This window comes from Tyto alba, unplaced genomic scaffold (assembly GCF_018691265.1).
Source record: "Tyto alba isolate M040663 unplaced genomic scaffold, T.alba_DEE_v4.0 Super-Scaffold_38, whole genome shotgun sequence".
In the NCBI taxonomy this organism is placed as follows: Eukaryota; Metazoa; Chordata; class Aves; order Strigiformes; family Tytonidae; genus Tyto; species Tyto alba.
The window spans coordinates 38,035,659-38,049,978 of record NW_024881313.1 but is presented as its reverse complement, the minus strand read 5'-3'; the positions used below and the strand labels follow the sequence as shown (position 1 = coordinate 38,049,978).

Genomic DNA, 14,320 nt, shown 5'->3' with positions numbered 1-14,320 from the left:
AACCACCCATACTCACATACGTGAAGGTGTAAGGAGCACCAACATGGGCACCTGGCAGGTCTCAAGGATGTACCACCACTCTGACCCCAGCCTGGGGTGAGTGGTCCATCCCCCCCTTCTCCACCCTGCTGTGTGCACTACCTCGAGATCTTGAGCTGCACCCAGCCACGTAAGTGCCTGCTCTAGTGATGAAGCACTTGAAGAGCTGCTGATAACCAGACTGTCATGCAAATCCGACTGACACGTCATCTATCCCAGGAGGTCTTATGCAACTGGAAGGTGAGAATTCACTTGAACTTTTGCAAGCAAGGAACTATTAATTATTTCTTATCTTACTGCACTATAAACAGATGGTGATGAATAAACAGATTCCTAATTTAAGCTTCATTAATGTTTTTCCAGCTTGACTTTTAATTTCCATATGTTCACTGCCTCTTCTCCCATCAAACACGCCTTGACTTCTTCAAGGGAGACTGACAAAGAACCCTAAGCTCCAAATTTTCAAGCCAGCCTCTGCTCTAGGCCTGTGGAACAGAAAAAGCAGTATTCGTAGTTTAAACAACATGGGACATTTCCCACTGGGATTTCTTTGCATGTGACAACGCTGATGATGAGCTTGCACAACTCAGCTCTATTGCTCACAACAAGTGTGAAGCATGAACAAGTTAAGCAGATGTGAACAGGCACTGGGAGGGGGATTGGCACTATATTCTTTCATATTTTCTACTTTTTGGACTTTCTGATCACGTTTCAAATTCTGCTTGCAAGACAGGTCTAGATTGCAAATATAAAGTGCAACACTGAACTACTTGAGGTATCAGAGGCAGCTCAACTGGAGCAGCTCCTTGATGGCTATCGGCAATTTTCACTGACACTCAGAAAATCATCTCTGCTATCTCCATAATATTGAAATATAGGGAACAGACAGGCAAAATGCTGCTCTGACTCTGTGAGATGCTGACATCCTCTAGCTGTGAAGTTCTGAGCTTCTTCACTTGCCCTTGACTTCAAGAATTTAGGATCCAAATCAAGCTGAAGGTCTTCCCTTTTGGAGAAAAAAAACCCCATGAAGTGATAGAAGTTCAACAAAGGGAAATGCAAAGTCCTGCACTTGGGAAGCAATAATGCCATGCACCCATACAGGCTGGAGAGCAGCTCTGCAGAGAAGGACCTGGGGGTCCTGGTGGACACCAATTTGACCAAGAGCCAGCAATATGCCTCTGCCACAGAGGAGGTGAATGCTATCTTGGGCTGAATTAGGAGAAGGTCAAGAGAGGTGATTCTTCTCCTCTGCTCAGTGTTGGTGAGACTCTTCCGGGGTGCTGGGTCCAGGTCTGGGCTCCCCAGTACATGAACATACTGGAGAGAGTCCAGCAAAGGGCTGCCAAAAAGATTAAGGTACTGGAGTATCTCACACCCAATGGAAAGCTGAGAGAGCTGGGACTGTTCAGCCTAGAGAAGAGAAGGCTCAGGAGGGATCTTATCAATGTGTAAAAATATTCGATGGTATTCAGGGCAAAGCAAATTAAGCAGAGAGGCAAGGGACACAAACTGAAAAACAGGAAATTCCATTTAAACATAAGATTTTGTTTTCCCTTGTTAACATACTTAAACACTGGAACAGGTTTTCTAGAGAGGTTGTGGAGTCTCTATCCCTGGAGGTATTCAAAACCCAGCTAGACACGGCCCTGAGCAACCTGATTTGGTTGACTGTACTTTAATCAGGGGTTTGGACTAGATGATTATATAAAGGTCCCTGCCAACCTCAGTGATTTTGTGACATGAAGCCACGGAACTATGTTAATGCAGAAAACTGCATCCCACCTGCTCAGGTCATCAGAGTCTGGTGGAAGGAGTCTTCTGTGATTTAAAGCTTTCTGTTCTTTAATAGTTTCCCTCATGCTCAAACTTTGATGCCACTTAAGTAAACTCCCAAACTGGGACAGGAATCCTGTGCCCAAGTGCTGCCTGATATTCCCACCACTCTCCATGAAGGCTGTTTACTGTACTATGCCGTGCTTCTGGCACAGCAGCATGGTCTCCAGAGCTGCTCAGCCCATCCAAATAGGAGTCACAGCACCTTGTTGAACTGCCACCCTTAAATGACTCTCCTGCATCTGAAAGAATATCTGATTGCAGTGTGAATTGATTTGCAATAATGGGATAAACAGATAATGAGCTGAGCCAACCGACTGAGGCCTGATTGCTATTCTTGGCTTTTTAACAAAAAAGAGAGGGTTCCTTTTTTTAATTACATATGGGTGCTTCAGGTTAAGCTGAACTGTTTGTAAACTATAGCCACGGAGAGGTGAAACTTTCTCAAAAACAAAAACAACCCCCCCTCTGTGCTCCAGGATCATTAACTAAAAAAAAAACCCAAGCGGAAGTCAGCAAGAAGCAACACAGTGGTGAGACCTGCCTTGCAGGAAGCCTTAGGAGCTCAGCAGCACTTCACATAGAGACTTGCCACCATCTGTGAGTCTGGAAAGCAAAACCCCCTTCATCCATCCTCTCCTCCTAACCCTTGGGAGAGCTTCATTACTGCTGTTAACTGTATTATCAGCTAAGCAGACACTGTATTGCAGACATCCTGGCTGAAAATGTAGCTACAGTAAAAGCTTGGTTTTCAGTGGTGCTGGGATTGCGTTATTCACTTTGGAAATATGTTTCTTAACATTTTCAAAATAATGCAGAGAATTGAGGGACTCTAAATAAGCTCCTAAGACTACCAAGTGCCTTGGAGAACACCAGGCTGTGGAATTGCCTTTTTTATTTATTTATTTTACATTGCAATGGTGGGAGATGCCACCAGAGAAGCAGCCCTGTACAGACAGCGAGCAAAGAGAGGTGGAAAGAAGACAGCCCGAGCAGCTACCAGGCAGCTCACAGCCTGCTATCGCAGCGGCTGCTGGCAGCGTGCAAACTCCTTCCTGCAAAGCAATTCTCAAAAACTTCTCACGGCGCTTGTCCAGCGGGGTGGCAGAGAGAGCTCTCACTGAACACGTTCAAGTCCTGGGCCTGACTTGGCCGAACTGACCCTGGAGTTGCCCGGGCAGGACTCCCACAGCCACCGGCTGCTGAAAATTTGGGATGACCTGGGAACCTTTTGAATGATGCAGCTGAAGCCCCAGGCCTGACCTGCTACTGGTTGCTTCCAGTACACAGATCTTGCAGGGTAAGCAGCGCTGCAGGACCGCTGGTGGTGTAACCACACCGAGATGTTGCTGAGCCAAATGTCCCAGCTCTTCTGGATGCTGGAGCACTGTCAGGACTTCAGCTCCTGCCTCTCCACTGCTTTGCTTGGCACTGGAATAGAGAGCAGTGTGGCTTTGTTAGATATAACTTGAGCATCCCCAAGGAACAACCTAAGCAGCTCCTGGGAAAACATCATGCACGCAAATCTGCACCCGCAGGCATTGCAGATTAATGTATGATACTACGTACAGATTTATTTGGGAGCAGAGGTGGAGAAAGAGAAGAGGCTACCTAACCTGGATGACATGAATTTTCTCTTTTGGGATGTTATTTCTCCCCAGATACACAGAATCCTGTGAATTTAAATTGTGGGTGCTGCCAAAATACTGCATTTCCTATTCCTCTGTCAAACCACAGCACTTTTATAAGTCCCAATCGTAAAACAGCTGGACACTTTTCAATTTGTCTGTCCCTACCTTACCCCTGCCAGACAGTAAAATATTAACATTTCTATTTTAAAGGAGGAAAACTAAGGCCAAGAGACCCACAATTCACCTTAACTGCTGCAACAGTGCTGCTGTAGCTGCAATAACCTATGGATATCAAGTAAGGCAAAGTTTGCAGGGAGACCAACTGTAAGACTAGAAAGGAGTGGGATTAAAACATGCTTAAAGTGGAAAATTAAGGCATCCACAGCTAATGATTCACATTTGCATGACATCATTACAAGGAGACTAGATCTGTGTCATTCACGGTATGTTATCTAGTGCATCCCAGCCGTGCCTGCCATGAGAATGGCCCATTTCTGGCAAGGAAAGCCAGATACCTCACACATAACAAAACTACAGATTTCACTAGTCCAACACCCAGGTATGTCTGTGTGTGATGCAATCCAGCAGCACTTTCTCCTTAGCTGTGTGACAAGGGCAGGAATAACCAAAACTCCTTTCCCAACATGTCAAAACCCAGCAAAAAATTTTCTATATCACTTCACAGAAATGGTGCAGGCAATCTCACCAAGTTGAGTTTTAGGTCCTTTAGGAACACAGTCTGCCCTGAGATTGAGATGAGGAATTTTGTACATCGTCTCCTGCATTGAACAGGGAAGAATTCTGTCACTTTTCAAAAGATTTTTTAAATTACATTATGAGCACTCTTTGGGTGCCAAAGGCCTGGAAAGATCATCTAACAGATACCCAAGTGAAAGTTTAGCTTCCTGAAATGCAATTCTGTATGTGAACAAACAGGTTCATCACTCCTAATGATGGAATTGGGACTTCACCACATTTGGCCAGATCCCCTCCAAGCCAGTGAATACCAAGACAGGAATCATCTGCGGAGTGTGGTTATTTCCAACACAGCTGAGCTGATCACTAAGAATCCCCTCACAGTAAATGAAGATCTCATCAGAAGGCAAGACAATCTGAACATGATCCATCACATCCTCGAAGAGATACCTGTACTTGGCCAAAATAAACGAGAGCTAGATAAAATAAAGTGAAAGAAATCCTTCACCAAAAGTCATTCCCACGTAATGGCTATTGGCCCATGTGAAATAAACTGCTCTCAGTCTACTTAGTCTTGATTTTAATGGTAAAGAATCCACTTCTGTATTGAATCACAATTGTCACTTTATATCTTTACTAGTTATTTCAGCATGGAGGTAAAAGGATAACAGGGCAGAGGACTGCAAGAGCAATCCTGCTCATGAAATCCCACCCTGTGCTACAGCATGCAACTGCATCCTACACACCCCTTCATAAACTGGGCAAGCTCTGCCATGAAGTCAATAAAACACTCCTTCCTGCAGACCTCCAGAATGGCTGCTCGGTATCCTCTGATGGTTACAAACTTCCTTTAAAGTCCAGACTTTGATCTCACAGCCATTTTGTTCTCCTCTGTATGCACCGCCAGCTTAAACTGGTCTTCCCTGCTGTTTTCTCCCTAGCTGCATCTTCTGCAGCTCCTCCCGTGCTGAAAAGCTAACCTCATCAGAGGTTTTGTGACCCCTGTGTCCTAAAGTCTCCTCAAATGTGGGTAACTTCACGGACACTGAATCACTCTCCTAATAAAGAATAGAGAGACCCCCATTAATAATAAACAGGAGTCCTGTGATCCATGACTGCTGACACCAGGAACAGCAATCAGCACCTACTACCCATACTGAAAACAGAGGTTTAACTTGAAAAGAAAGCACCGATTTCACATGTGCTTATACACGCACTAAAAGGAATGGGTGTTCAAAGACAAAATAGCATTAAGACAGGCATTACTGTTTATCAGTGGAAATCTACCTGCTCATCCTGAGCCGGTGATCAATCTCAGCACTACTATCAGGTGTTCTTAATAAGTGACTAATCTAGCTGACACATCAAATTACATCTGTGATTAAACCCCTCTGATCAATACAATTGATAATGGCTTCTAAACAAAGCTTATTTCCAGACTGTACTGAAATGGTCTGTTTCCTTATTTCCACTCATTTAATTAGAAAGGATAACAAATAGGTTGTTAAACCTCAAGTGATTTTCTTTTTGCTGAAAGGATGCGGAATGTGCAGCAGGCAACACACCTACCTGGCCATAAATCAAGGTATTACATTATGGATGGCAGGGAATCTCAATTGCTTTCCATTCTCTTTCTCTGGGGGACTGAACTGTGTTAAAATTACATTTTTCCTGGGAGTTTTTACTAGGATTTTTTCTTTCCAACAACACTGAGATTAAACAGTCATCACCTTCGTATGATCTCATATCATCACCTTCATAAGACCCTCCCAACAAACCTCCCCCTCACCCCCAACTGTCAAAGTCCAAAGTTTTATTTTGCAGGTATGCTTAGCAACATTTACTGAGCTATGGAGCTCCACTCCAGAGAAACATCTTTTTGACCTACTTGTGCTCACACACTGTACCTTGAACACTCCAAGGGGGAAACACATCCCATTTAGGCACTTTGAAGCTACGTCTCTACACCACTTTCAAAACAGACTTCTCCATAAGATCATTCACCCACAGTCTCCCATTTGAGAGCCAATGCTTTAGAGATGCTGGCTTCTTTCTATTGATTGCAAGGGCAGCCACGACTGTCTAGATAAGAGCCAGGTATTGAGCCCTTAAATAGCTGCTGATGTTCTGGGGCAAATGGATACCAACTGCTTTCCACACAGTTTGCATTGCAAAATTTGGTTGAACACATGCTGTGTCCGTACACACGTGTTCCACACCGATGTCATCAATGACCATTTCTACCCAGGACATGAAGACATACACAAATGACATCTGACATTAACTCAGGAGTAGTAGGTACTGTCTCCATGGACAAAGACACATTTTAGAGTGGTCACAATTGCAATTTCTGAGTCAATCCAGTTTAATGAAAATGGGTAGTGATTGGTGAAAATGAAGAATTATCTCAGTCCAAAATGTCAGCATTCCATTATGTAAAACAAACTCCAAAGGATTTGTATGTCCTTGATAGTGCTTGGGCATTAAAGGCTTGCAACATGACTAAGTGTGTTTTTACATCAGAATCAGGGAGAGTGTTTTCAATGGTTTAATTCAGTGGAGAGAAAAATCATTTTGAAAAAGAAGAAAAAAAAAACCACTTCAAGTATTTATTCTTCTATTTTGAATGTACTGTATTTAATTGAATTTCTTTAAATATCCATGAAAATTAAATGAAGCATTTAGTTGGCTTTCAGATTAATGTTTTTAACTACCCTGACTTTTCCCTTTACTGGATTCCAGAAGAACATTTCTTCAAACGGCTCCATTTAACCGTACGGGGACATTTGAAATAGTTTCCGAATCAAAGAAAACCATATCTTAGTAGATAAAAGCAGGAGTCAAAAGCCATCCTTGCATTCAGTAAAGCTCCTCCAGGGATCAGCTTGTCCCCAGGGTGCTATTCTATAGTTAAGTAGCATTGTGCAGAACAGTCCTTCAATCTGTAGCCTAACTGCAAGCAGTGCCAAGGCAGAGAGGATGAGAAGATATCCTCTTCTACTTTTTCCTCTTTGAGGAGGTGGGATGCAAATATCAAGCAGGATATACATCTTCCCACCCATTCCCCCAGGAATATGACCCCTTGTTTTCAGAGCCTGACAGCCTCCCACTGGTCCCCACACCTCCTTTACTCACAAAACCAGGGCTTGTAATTTAAGAGAGGCACTTGGAGGGGGAGAGGTCCAACTGGGTGCTTCACCTTGGGGCTTTGACAGCACTGCTGCGGGATGGGATAGGACAGCACCAAATCCAAGAGCTCTCTTTCTCTGCCACACTGATCTCTACAATTTAGGATTGAGCATGGGCCGCTGTGTCGATATTTCCCAAGCTCTCTGCAGGCTGTCCATGGGGGAACTGTGTTAGCATAGACTCTTTCAACTTCACCCACCCGTGTCCTGTCTTGCAGGTTGGTTTGTGGCTCCTCTGCTCACAGGAACATCCCATGGCCTCTCTCCTGCTCTGGAACCCCATGTGCCCGATGCGCAGCGTGCCGCGCCTGCTCCTCAGGGGAAGCACAGCTCCACGGCTGCTGCCTGAGGCTGGGATGGAGAAACCTTGGGAGGCTGGAGAGCAAAGGCGGCATCACTGACCTGGCCCTCCTCTCCTGATCACTGCAGCAGGGAGTGGGTTAAGGGGACTGGCGAGCCTTCAAGGAGACTGCCCAATGTAGCATGTGCTCCACATCATGTGAACCTTGCAGCCTTGGAGCTCGCCCTTCCTTCCTCTGCTTCGCCACCAGGACAGGAGCAATTTTGGCATGGGGATGGGAGGGCAGTTCAACGGGAAGAGAAGGTCGCCATGACTTCCCTTGAAGCAAACCAAGGCCTATGAGAACTTCAGGTTTTCAGACCCCAGGGAAAAATTGCTTAAGGCACTTCCAGTTCTGAGAGGTGGATGACTGTGATTAAATACAGAGCCACTTAAGCTAGGCTTACCCAGCTGGGAGGCAGCAAGGGATCCCAGTGAGCTATTAAAACTCTCAGTTGATGAATTGCACTTTGGAATTACCTATTTCTCTCCTTCCTAATGTAGGAGCTCAACATCAGCTGGAGCGACTGCCCTGCTGCAGCAGTAGGAGGGGTGAGAAATGGCATGGGCAAGGCAACTGTGAGGCTGGGTGATGCTGGCTTGCAGGACAGGGAGAGAAGAAAGCATCCCCATACCTGAAGTCTGGTTTTCCCCAACAAGCTCTGCCAAGCACTGGCTGCGCTCCTCTTCAATCTCCTGCATGATGCTGCACTCTGGACGTGTGCTGGATGCCTGCAGAAAGGGCAGAGAGGAAGAGAGTGAGCAAAACCCATCTATCCTCAGAGATGTATTCCTGGGGATTCATGGCCATCTGAGCTCTCCTGGGCCACTGCAGAATGGGGATATACATCCAGCCTTATTTTTATGTTTGCTGGAGAGAAGGGAGTGTAACGCATAGCCTGCTGAAAAAACAGCATTTGCCTCCATTAAAAAAAAAAGCAACCTATTTTTTTTTCTGATGATCAGGAGCAATTCTGCTTCTTTATGCTCCAGGAACCCTGCCTGACTAACCTAACACCAGCAGCTATCTAGGGCAGGAAGATGGCAGTTTTAATATTCATGCCAAGAGCAGTGGGATCTGTGCTCATGCAGTTTATTCCCTCCGCTCTCACACAGCCTGCCTCCTGCCTCGTGCTAATTCAAAGCAAAACAAAAACCAAATCAAGTAAGAACAAAATCTGATGCAGATTAGGAGATCAAGGAGCTAAAAACCAGGAAATTCCCAATGACAAGACTTTTTCCCCCAAGTGGTTTCTCCTCAGTCAGACCTAATTATATTGTGTTTGCAGTAGAACAGTGGCTATAAATGTTCAGGTAATTAATTGATCATGGACTCCTTAAAACATGTAATTTATGAACTGACTCAATCATAAAATGTGCAAATGACTATCTGCATTCCAAAAAAGGAAGAAGGAACTGGACAATGGGTCATGAAACAGTGTCCCCTTGTCACCAACAGACTCTCAGCTTGGAGAGAACACCTTGCTTCATTGCTACGGCAATTGCAAGCAGAAATTGAGGTCACATTACACATGGCGCTGCACAAAACCCCATCACTTTCAAAGGGATTGGAAGCAGCATTCAGCAGGGAGAAACCTGTTCAGAAACTCAGCTGCAAAGAGACAGTGATGGGGAGTGATGTGGAGAGAGAAGTCTCGAGTTTTTACTGTCACCATAAATTCAATGCATGAAAAACCTTGAGTTGGGTGAGCTTCAGGGACAGATTCTGAGGACGTGGCATGAGCCTTTGCCTGTAAAAAGTCATCGATTCAGTGTTCACTCTTGATGAATTTTGGAAAAAACGTATCTTTAATCAGAAATAGGGAGAGAAAGGAAAGAAAAAGATCTTTTCATGTCTCATTTCAAAACGTGTAAGCTGTTTCTCTATCCATATATTTGCCAGACAAGGTTGTAACACAGAAGGCCAGTCCTTCAAAGGAACATTTGTTTGTTGTAAATTGCCCTTTGGATTAAAATTATAAAATAATTTAACTGGTAAATTTATTCTCACCATTTCTTATTAGGCCAACATGCTCTCTTCCCTGTTTCATCCCATGTCTTGTTTAGACTGTCATTTCCTTTAGGTTAAGAATGGGCCTTGATTAGTAGTGTATAAACAATTAATTATGGAGTTTTCTAGTAAAATTAAAAATAATTAAAAATACACACATGAGAAGGGGGGGGGGGAATTATTTGGAGTTGTCTCAGTACTCAAATGTTTCTTTTTCCCAAAGGGAAACAGATCTTTTGAATTTTATCTTGGCTCATCTAAAATACCATAGATTCATTTTGTTTTGATTTGTGGTGCTTCTTGCCTTTTTATTTTAACCTTAAAAAAGCGTGAAGGGAAGCGTGAGAGATTTGCAGAACACTTGTGTAAAAATAAAGACTGAAATGTTTTCAAAACATTCTGACTTTTTCAAAGGCAAGTTTTAACTCTCTGGACTTAAACTATTGCCAAATTCATCTCGTGTCTATAAATAACTCAAGTTTTCACTTTATAAATTAATTCATACAGCTCTAACTTTGATCAGGGTTGGCAAAGCACTGTGTACTTCTACAACATATTTTAAACTTTTTTTTTATGCAGTAACTTTTCTAACAAGCCCATTAACAAATACTTGACTGCCGCATCTTCCCTTCACTAAAAATGCATGCCTAAATTGGTTGATTGCATATTTACCCCAGCAGCCTGGTATTTATTTTTGAGTAAATATTTTATCACCTTTCAAAAAAAAAAAAAAAAGAGGCCAATTCATCGTTAGTACTCTGAAAACAGAAGGCTGAGGTTCTCAATGACTTTTTTGCCTCAGTCTTCACTGGCAAGGGCATCAGCCACACAGCCCAAGATGAAGAAGGCAAAGGCAGGGGCTGGAAGAATGAACCACCCAGTGTAGGAGAAGATCAGGTTCAAGACCATCTAAGGAACCTGAAGGTGCACAAGTCCACAGGACCTGATGAGATGCATCCACAGGTCCTGAGGGAAGTGCCAGATGAGGTTAATCCACTATCCATCATATTTGAGAAGTTTTGGCAGTGTGGTGAAGTTCCCACTGGAAAAGGGGAAGCATAATCCCCTTTATTAAAAAGAGAGAAAAGGAAGACCTGGGGAACCACGGGCAAGTCAGTCTCACCCCTGTGTCCGGCAAGATCACGGAGCAGATCCTCCTGGAAACTATGCTAGGGCACATGGAAAATAAGGAGGTGATTGGTGACAGCCAATGTGGCTTCACTAAGGGCAAATTGTGCCTGACAAATGTGGTGGCCTTCTGTGATGGGGTTACAGTGCTGGTAGATAAGAAAAGAGTAACTGATGTCATCCACCTGGACTTGTGCAAAGCATGTGACAATGTCCCACACAACATCCTTGTCTCTAAATTGGAGAGACATGGATTTGATGGATGGATCACTCGGTGGCTAAGGAATTGGCTGGATGGTCACACTCAAAGAGTTGTGGTCAACGACTCAATGTCCAAGTGGAGAGCAGTGATGAGTGACGTTCCTCAGGGGTTGGTGTTGGGACCAGCGCTATTTAACATCTTTGTCGGTGACATGGACATTGGGATTGAGGGCACCCTCAGCAAGATTGCCAACGACACTGAGCTGTGTGGTGTGGTCAACACACTGGAGGGAGGGGATGCCATCCATAGGGAGATATTTAAAAGACATGTAGATGTGGTATTTAGGGACATGGTTTAGTGGTGGACTTGGCAGTACTAGGTTAATGGTTGGACTCAACAATCTCAGGACTATTTTCCAATCTAAATGATGCTATGATGCTAAAAAACAAGCAAACAAACAAAGTGCAGGATATATCTCACCTTTTCTTTCAGTGGTACACATCTTCTTTCATTTTAGCTGGGTAAGAGCTATATGTTTAGTCTGAACTGATTTTTACCATTCCTTCTAGCCCATGGAGAGCTAGTGAGCATCAGCCCTGAAGGCTTTCATCCCACTTCACCGATGGTAGTTGGACCAGTTCAAACTAAAATGCCTACTATTTAGCTGGAGAAGGTCAGTGATGTGTGAATTTAATGTCTAAAGACCTTTAACTGAATCATCAAGGTCAACAGACTCACACTGGAGGCCTTCTAGTTTATGGCTCATTTTCCACATTAACTAAACAAGTAAATAAATAACCCAAACAATCACAGCAACCCTCTTTCTATCTCCCTAGTGGTAACACTAATAACCCTCACATATCACAGCTGTCATTGCTATAGGCTAACAAAGGCAGCTGGAATAAAAAAAAAAAAAAAAAAAAAAAAAAATCACAGTTTTGGGCATCATTAGGAAACAGAAGTGTGTCTTTTTTTGTTGGTAGGTCATTAGTTCAGTTGGCATGATGGTGAGCAGGACAACAAGTTTAGCTGCCTTAATTCACCTTCTAGTTGACAAAATGCTCGTGCCTGAAAAGACTCCACAAGACCTGCGAGTCTTGCCATCCAAGGGGGAACTTCCCTGGGATGAGAGGCTAAATAAATCTCCTTCCTTGATGTATTCCTCCCAGAAAAGCTTAAAGTAGACTTTATAGACACCTTGGTACAAACTCACTTCTTTCCCAGCTCTGGGGTTTCTTTTGTTTGTTTGTTTGTTTTCTGTGTTGTTTTGTTTTGTTTGTATTTTCCTGTGGAAAAGGCAGAGATTTTGGGCTTTGGCATCTTTCACTGCAGAAGACAAGTGGCCATGCAGACATGGGATGAAGACTACACTAATTCACATTTCCCATCCAAAAAGTGTAGATAAAGGAAAAGCATGACCAGCTTTGGTTAGCTCACATTAACATCAGTCAGTGAACAGTAATCCTGTTTCCCAGGCATATCCATTGTGGGTGAAGCTGAAATTAAATACACCCTCCTTCTCTAAGTCCTCCTGGCATGCCCAAGATACCATGTAAAAATTGTGGTGAGCTTGTCTGGAGTCGTTTTTCCTGCACACACTCTGAAACCCTGAGCAGAAAGACGAAGGGAATGCTTTTCTGGATGTGATTTCCTGCAGCTCTGAATTCTGCAGCAACTCTTGTGTGGAATTATCCCCAAAGTCTTTATTAATGAGAGTTTTCCTTCCCGCCGGATCCCAACAATTGTTAGAGGATTACCGCACAGTCTGCGGCTGCAAAGAAAGCCATTGTGTACACTCTTTAATTAAATACAAGTCAAAGGATTGTCACAGACTGAAGGAGCCACAGAAATGTTTAGTCTCATCTATACTGTCTGCCATTAACAGGGCTGGGCTAACCGTGGGCCAGCTGCTTTGCTCACACAGCAACTCCTCAAAAGCATTTGGGATTCACAGCGAAGCCACAGCTGCAGGTAAGCAGGAGTACGGGCCCCCCCCAAAGTGATGTGAGCCTCAGTATCTCCCTTTCTCCTGATCCCAGGGTGCTCCTGGGCTCGCCTGGAGCTCACCATATGGAGACTCCAGCAGAGACGGGGACTAGGGTGATCACAGTGACAAAAGGATTTGGAGTCAAACAAGGAAGGAGTACAACTGAAAAGCCTACAGATGATGAAATCACATCCCTCACCCATTTCTGTTCAGCTACCAGAGCCTACTCAGTAGTGACCCGGGGACACTTTGTGTTATCTGAATGAAACTTTCTTATACTTTCTTATACCACTGCTACTTTCCCATAGATTCTGTGAAGGTAGTAACGTTGTAAGACAAGAGCATCAGTTGCCTTCCTACGGTTTTCTGTAACTTGACTTCAGTCACTGCTCTAGGTGGTTTCTTAACCCCCTTTTCATGTGGACAGCAAAGGAAATTAAAAATTTTAGCAGGCAGCTCTTACTTCAAGCCTCAGTAGCATAACGTGAAGGATCTACTTTCTGGCTAGTTGCCAGAAGAGCTCACCATAAATTTCAGGCCAGAGGCTTTAATTTGTGCTCATTATTTGTAGGAACACAGGACTGAAGGAACTTCTTATGCAACAATCTTGGCTCTGATTTCTTCCATAACTTCATTCAGCTCTGTCTTAAAACTAGATTTTCAGCTTCTTTTTAGATCCTTCCTTTGGAACATCCTCAGGAAAATGCAGTTTTATTCCTAAAATCCCTTTGAGTGAGCCAAAATAACACTGTGAACAAGTGCAAGAATGAGCAAAGAGAGTGGACCAAAGGACGACACTGACACAGTATTTTTATCTATAATGATGGGTAACGCAGTTTCCAATGATAACACTGTCAAACTTAAAACCTGCAAAAGCTCTGGTGGTCTTGAGAAAAAAAAGAAAAAGTATTTATGGAGCATTATAATTGTTTGGTCTTCCAAAGGACCTTTGTCTAATATTCCAAAATCATGTTACAAGTATGTCATGACAGCACGGGGAAGTAAATGTTGGATAGCAGTAGTACAGAATATAGACATAAACTGAGAGATAAGACCAAGTTCAAAACATAACAAACACCCTGTGTGGCCTTTCTAGGATCAATAAAGAAGGACTTGCAAAACCAGTGTTTTTTAAGGAGAGGCAAGCTATATTCTGCTGTGACCTCTACTCATATTTTAAACACACTGCTTTGCAACCAGCCATCAGCAAGGGACTCTCAGAGCACAGGTAGCAGCAGGTGTCCCTGGGAGAATTTTCCAAA

General features: G+C 43.6%; 1 protein-coding gene across 1 annotated transcript in view; it reads right to left on the bottom strand.

Annotated features, from left to right (window-relative positions):
* LOC104367953 (vasoactive intestinal polypeptide receptor) overlaps positions 1-14,320 on the bottom strand; it is a 113,412-nt gene that overhangs the window by 65,848 nt on the left and 33,244 nt on the right. The window contains exon 2 of the mRNA XM_042802156.1: positions 8,366-8,462. Coding sequence (XP_042658090.1) covers positions 8,366-8,462 — 97 coding nt within the window. The remainder of the gene's footprint in view (positions 1-8,365; positions 8,463-14,320) is intronic.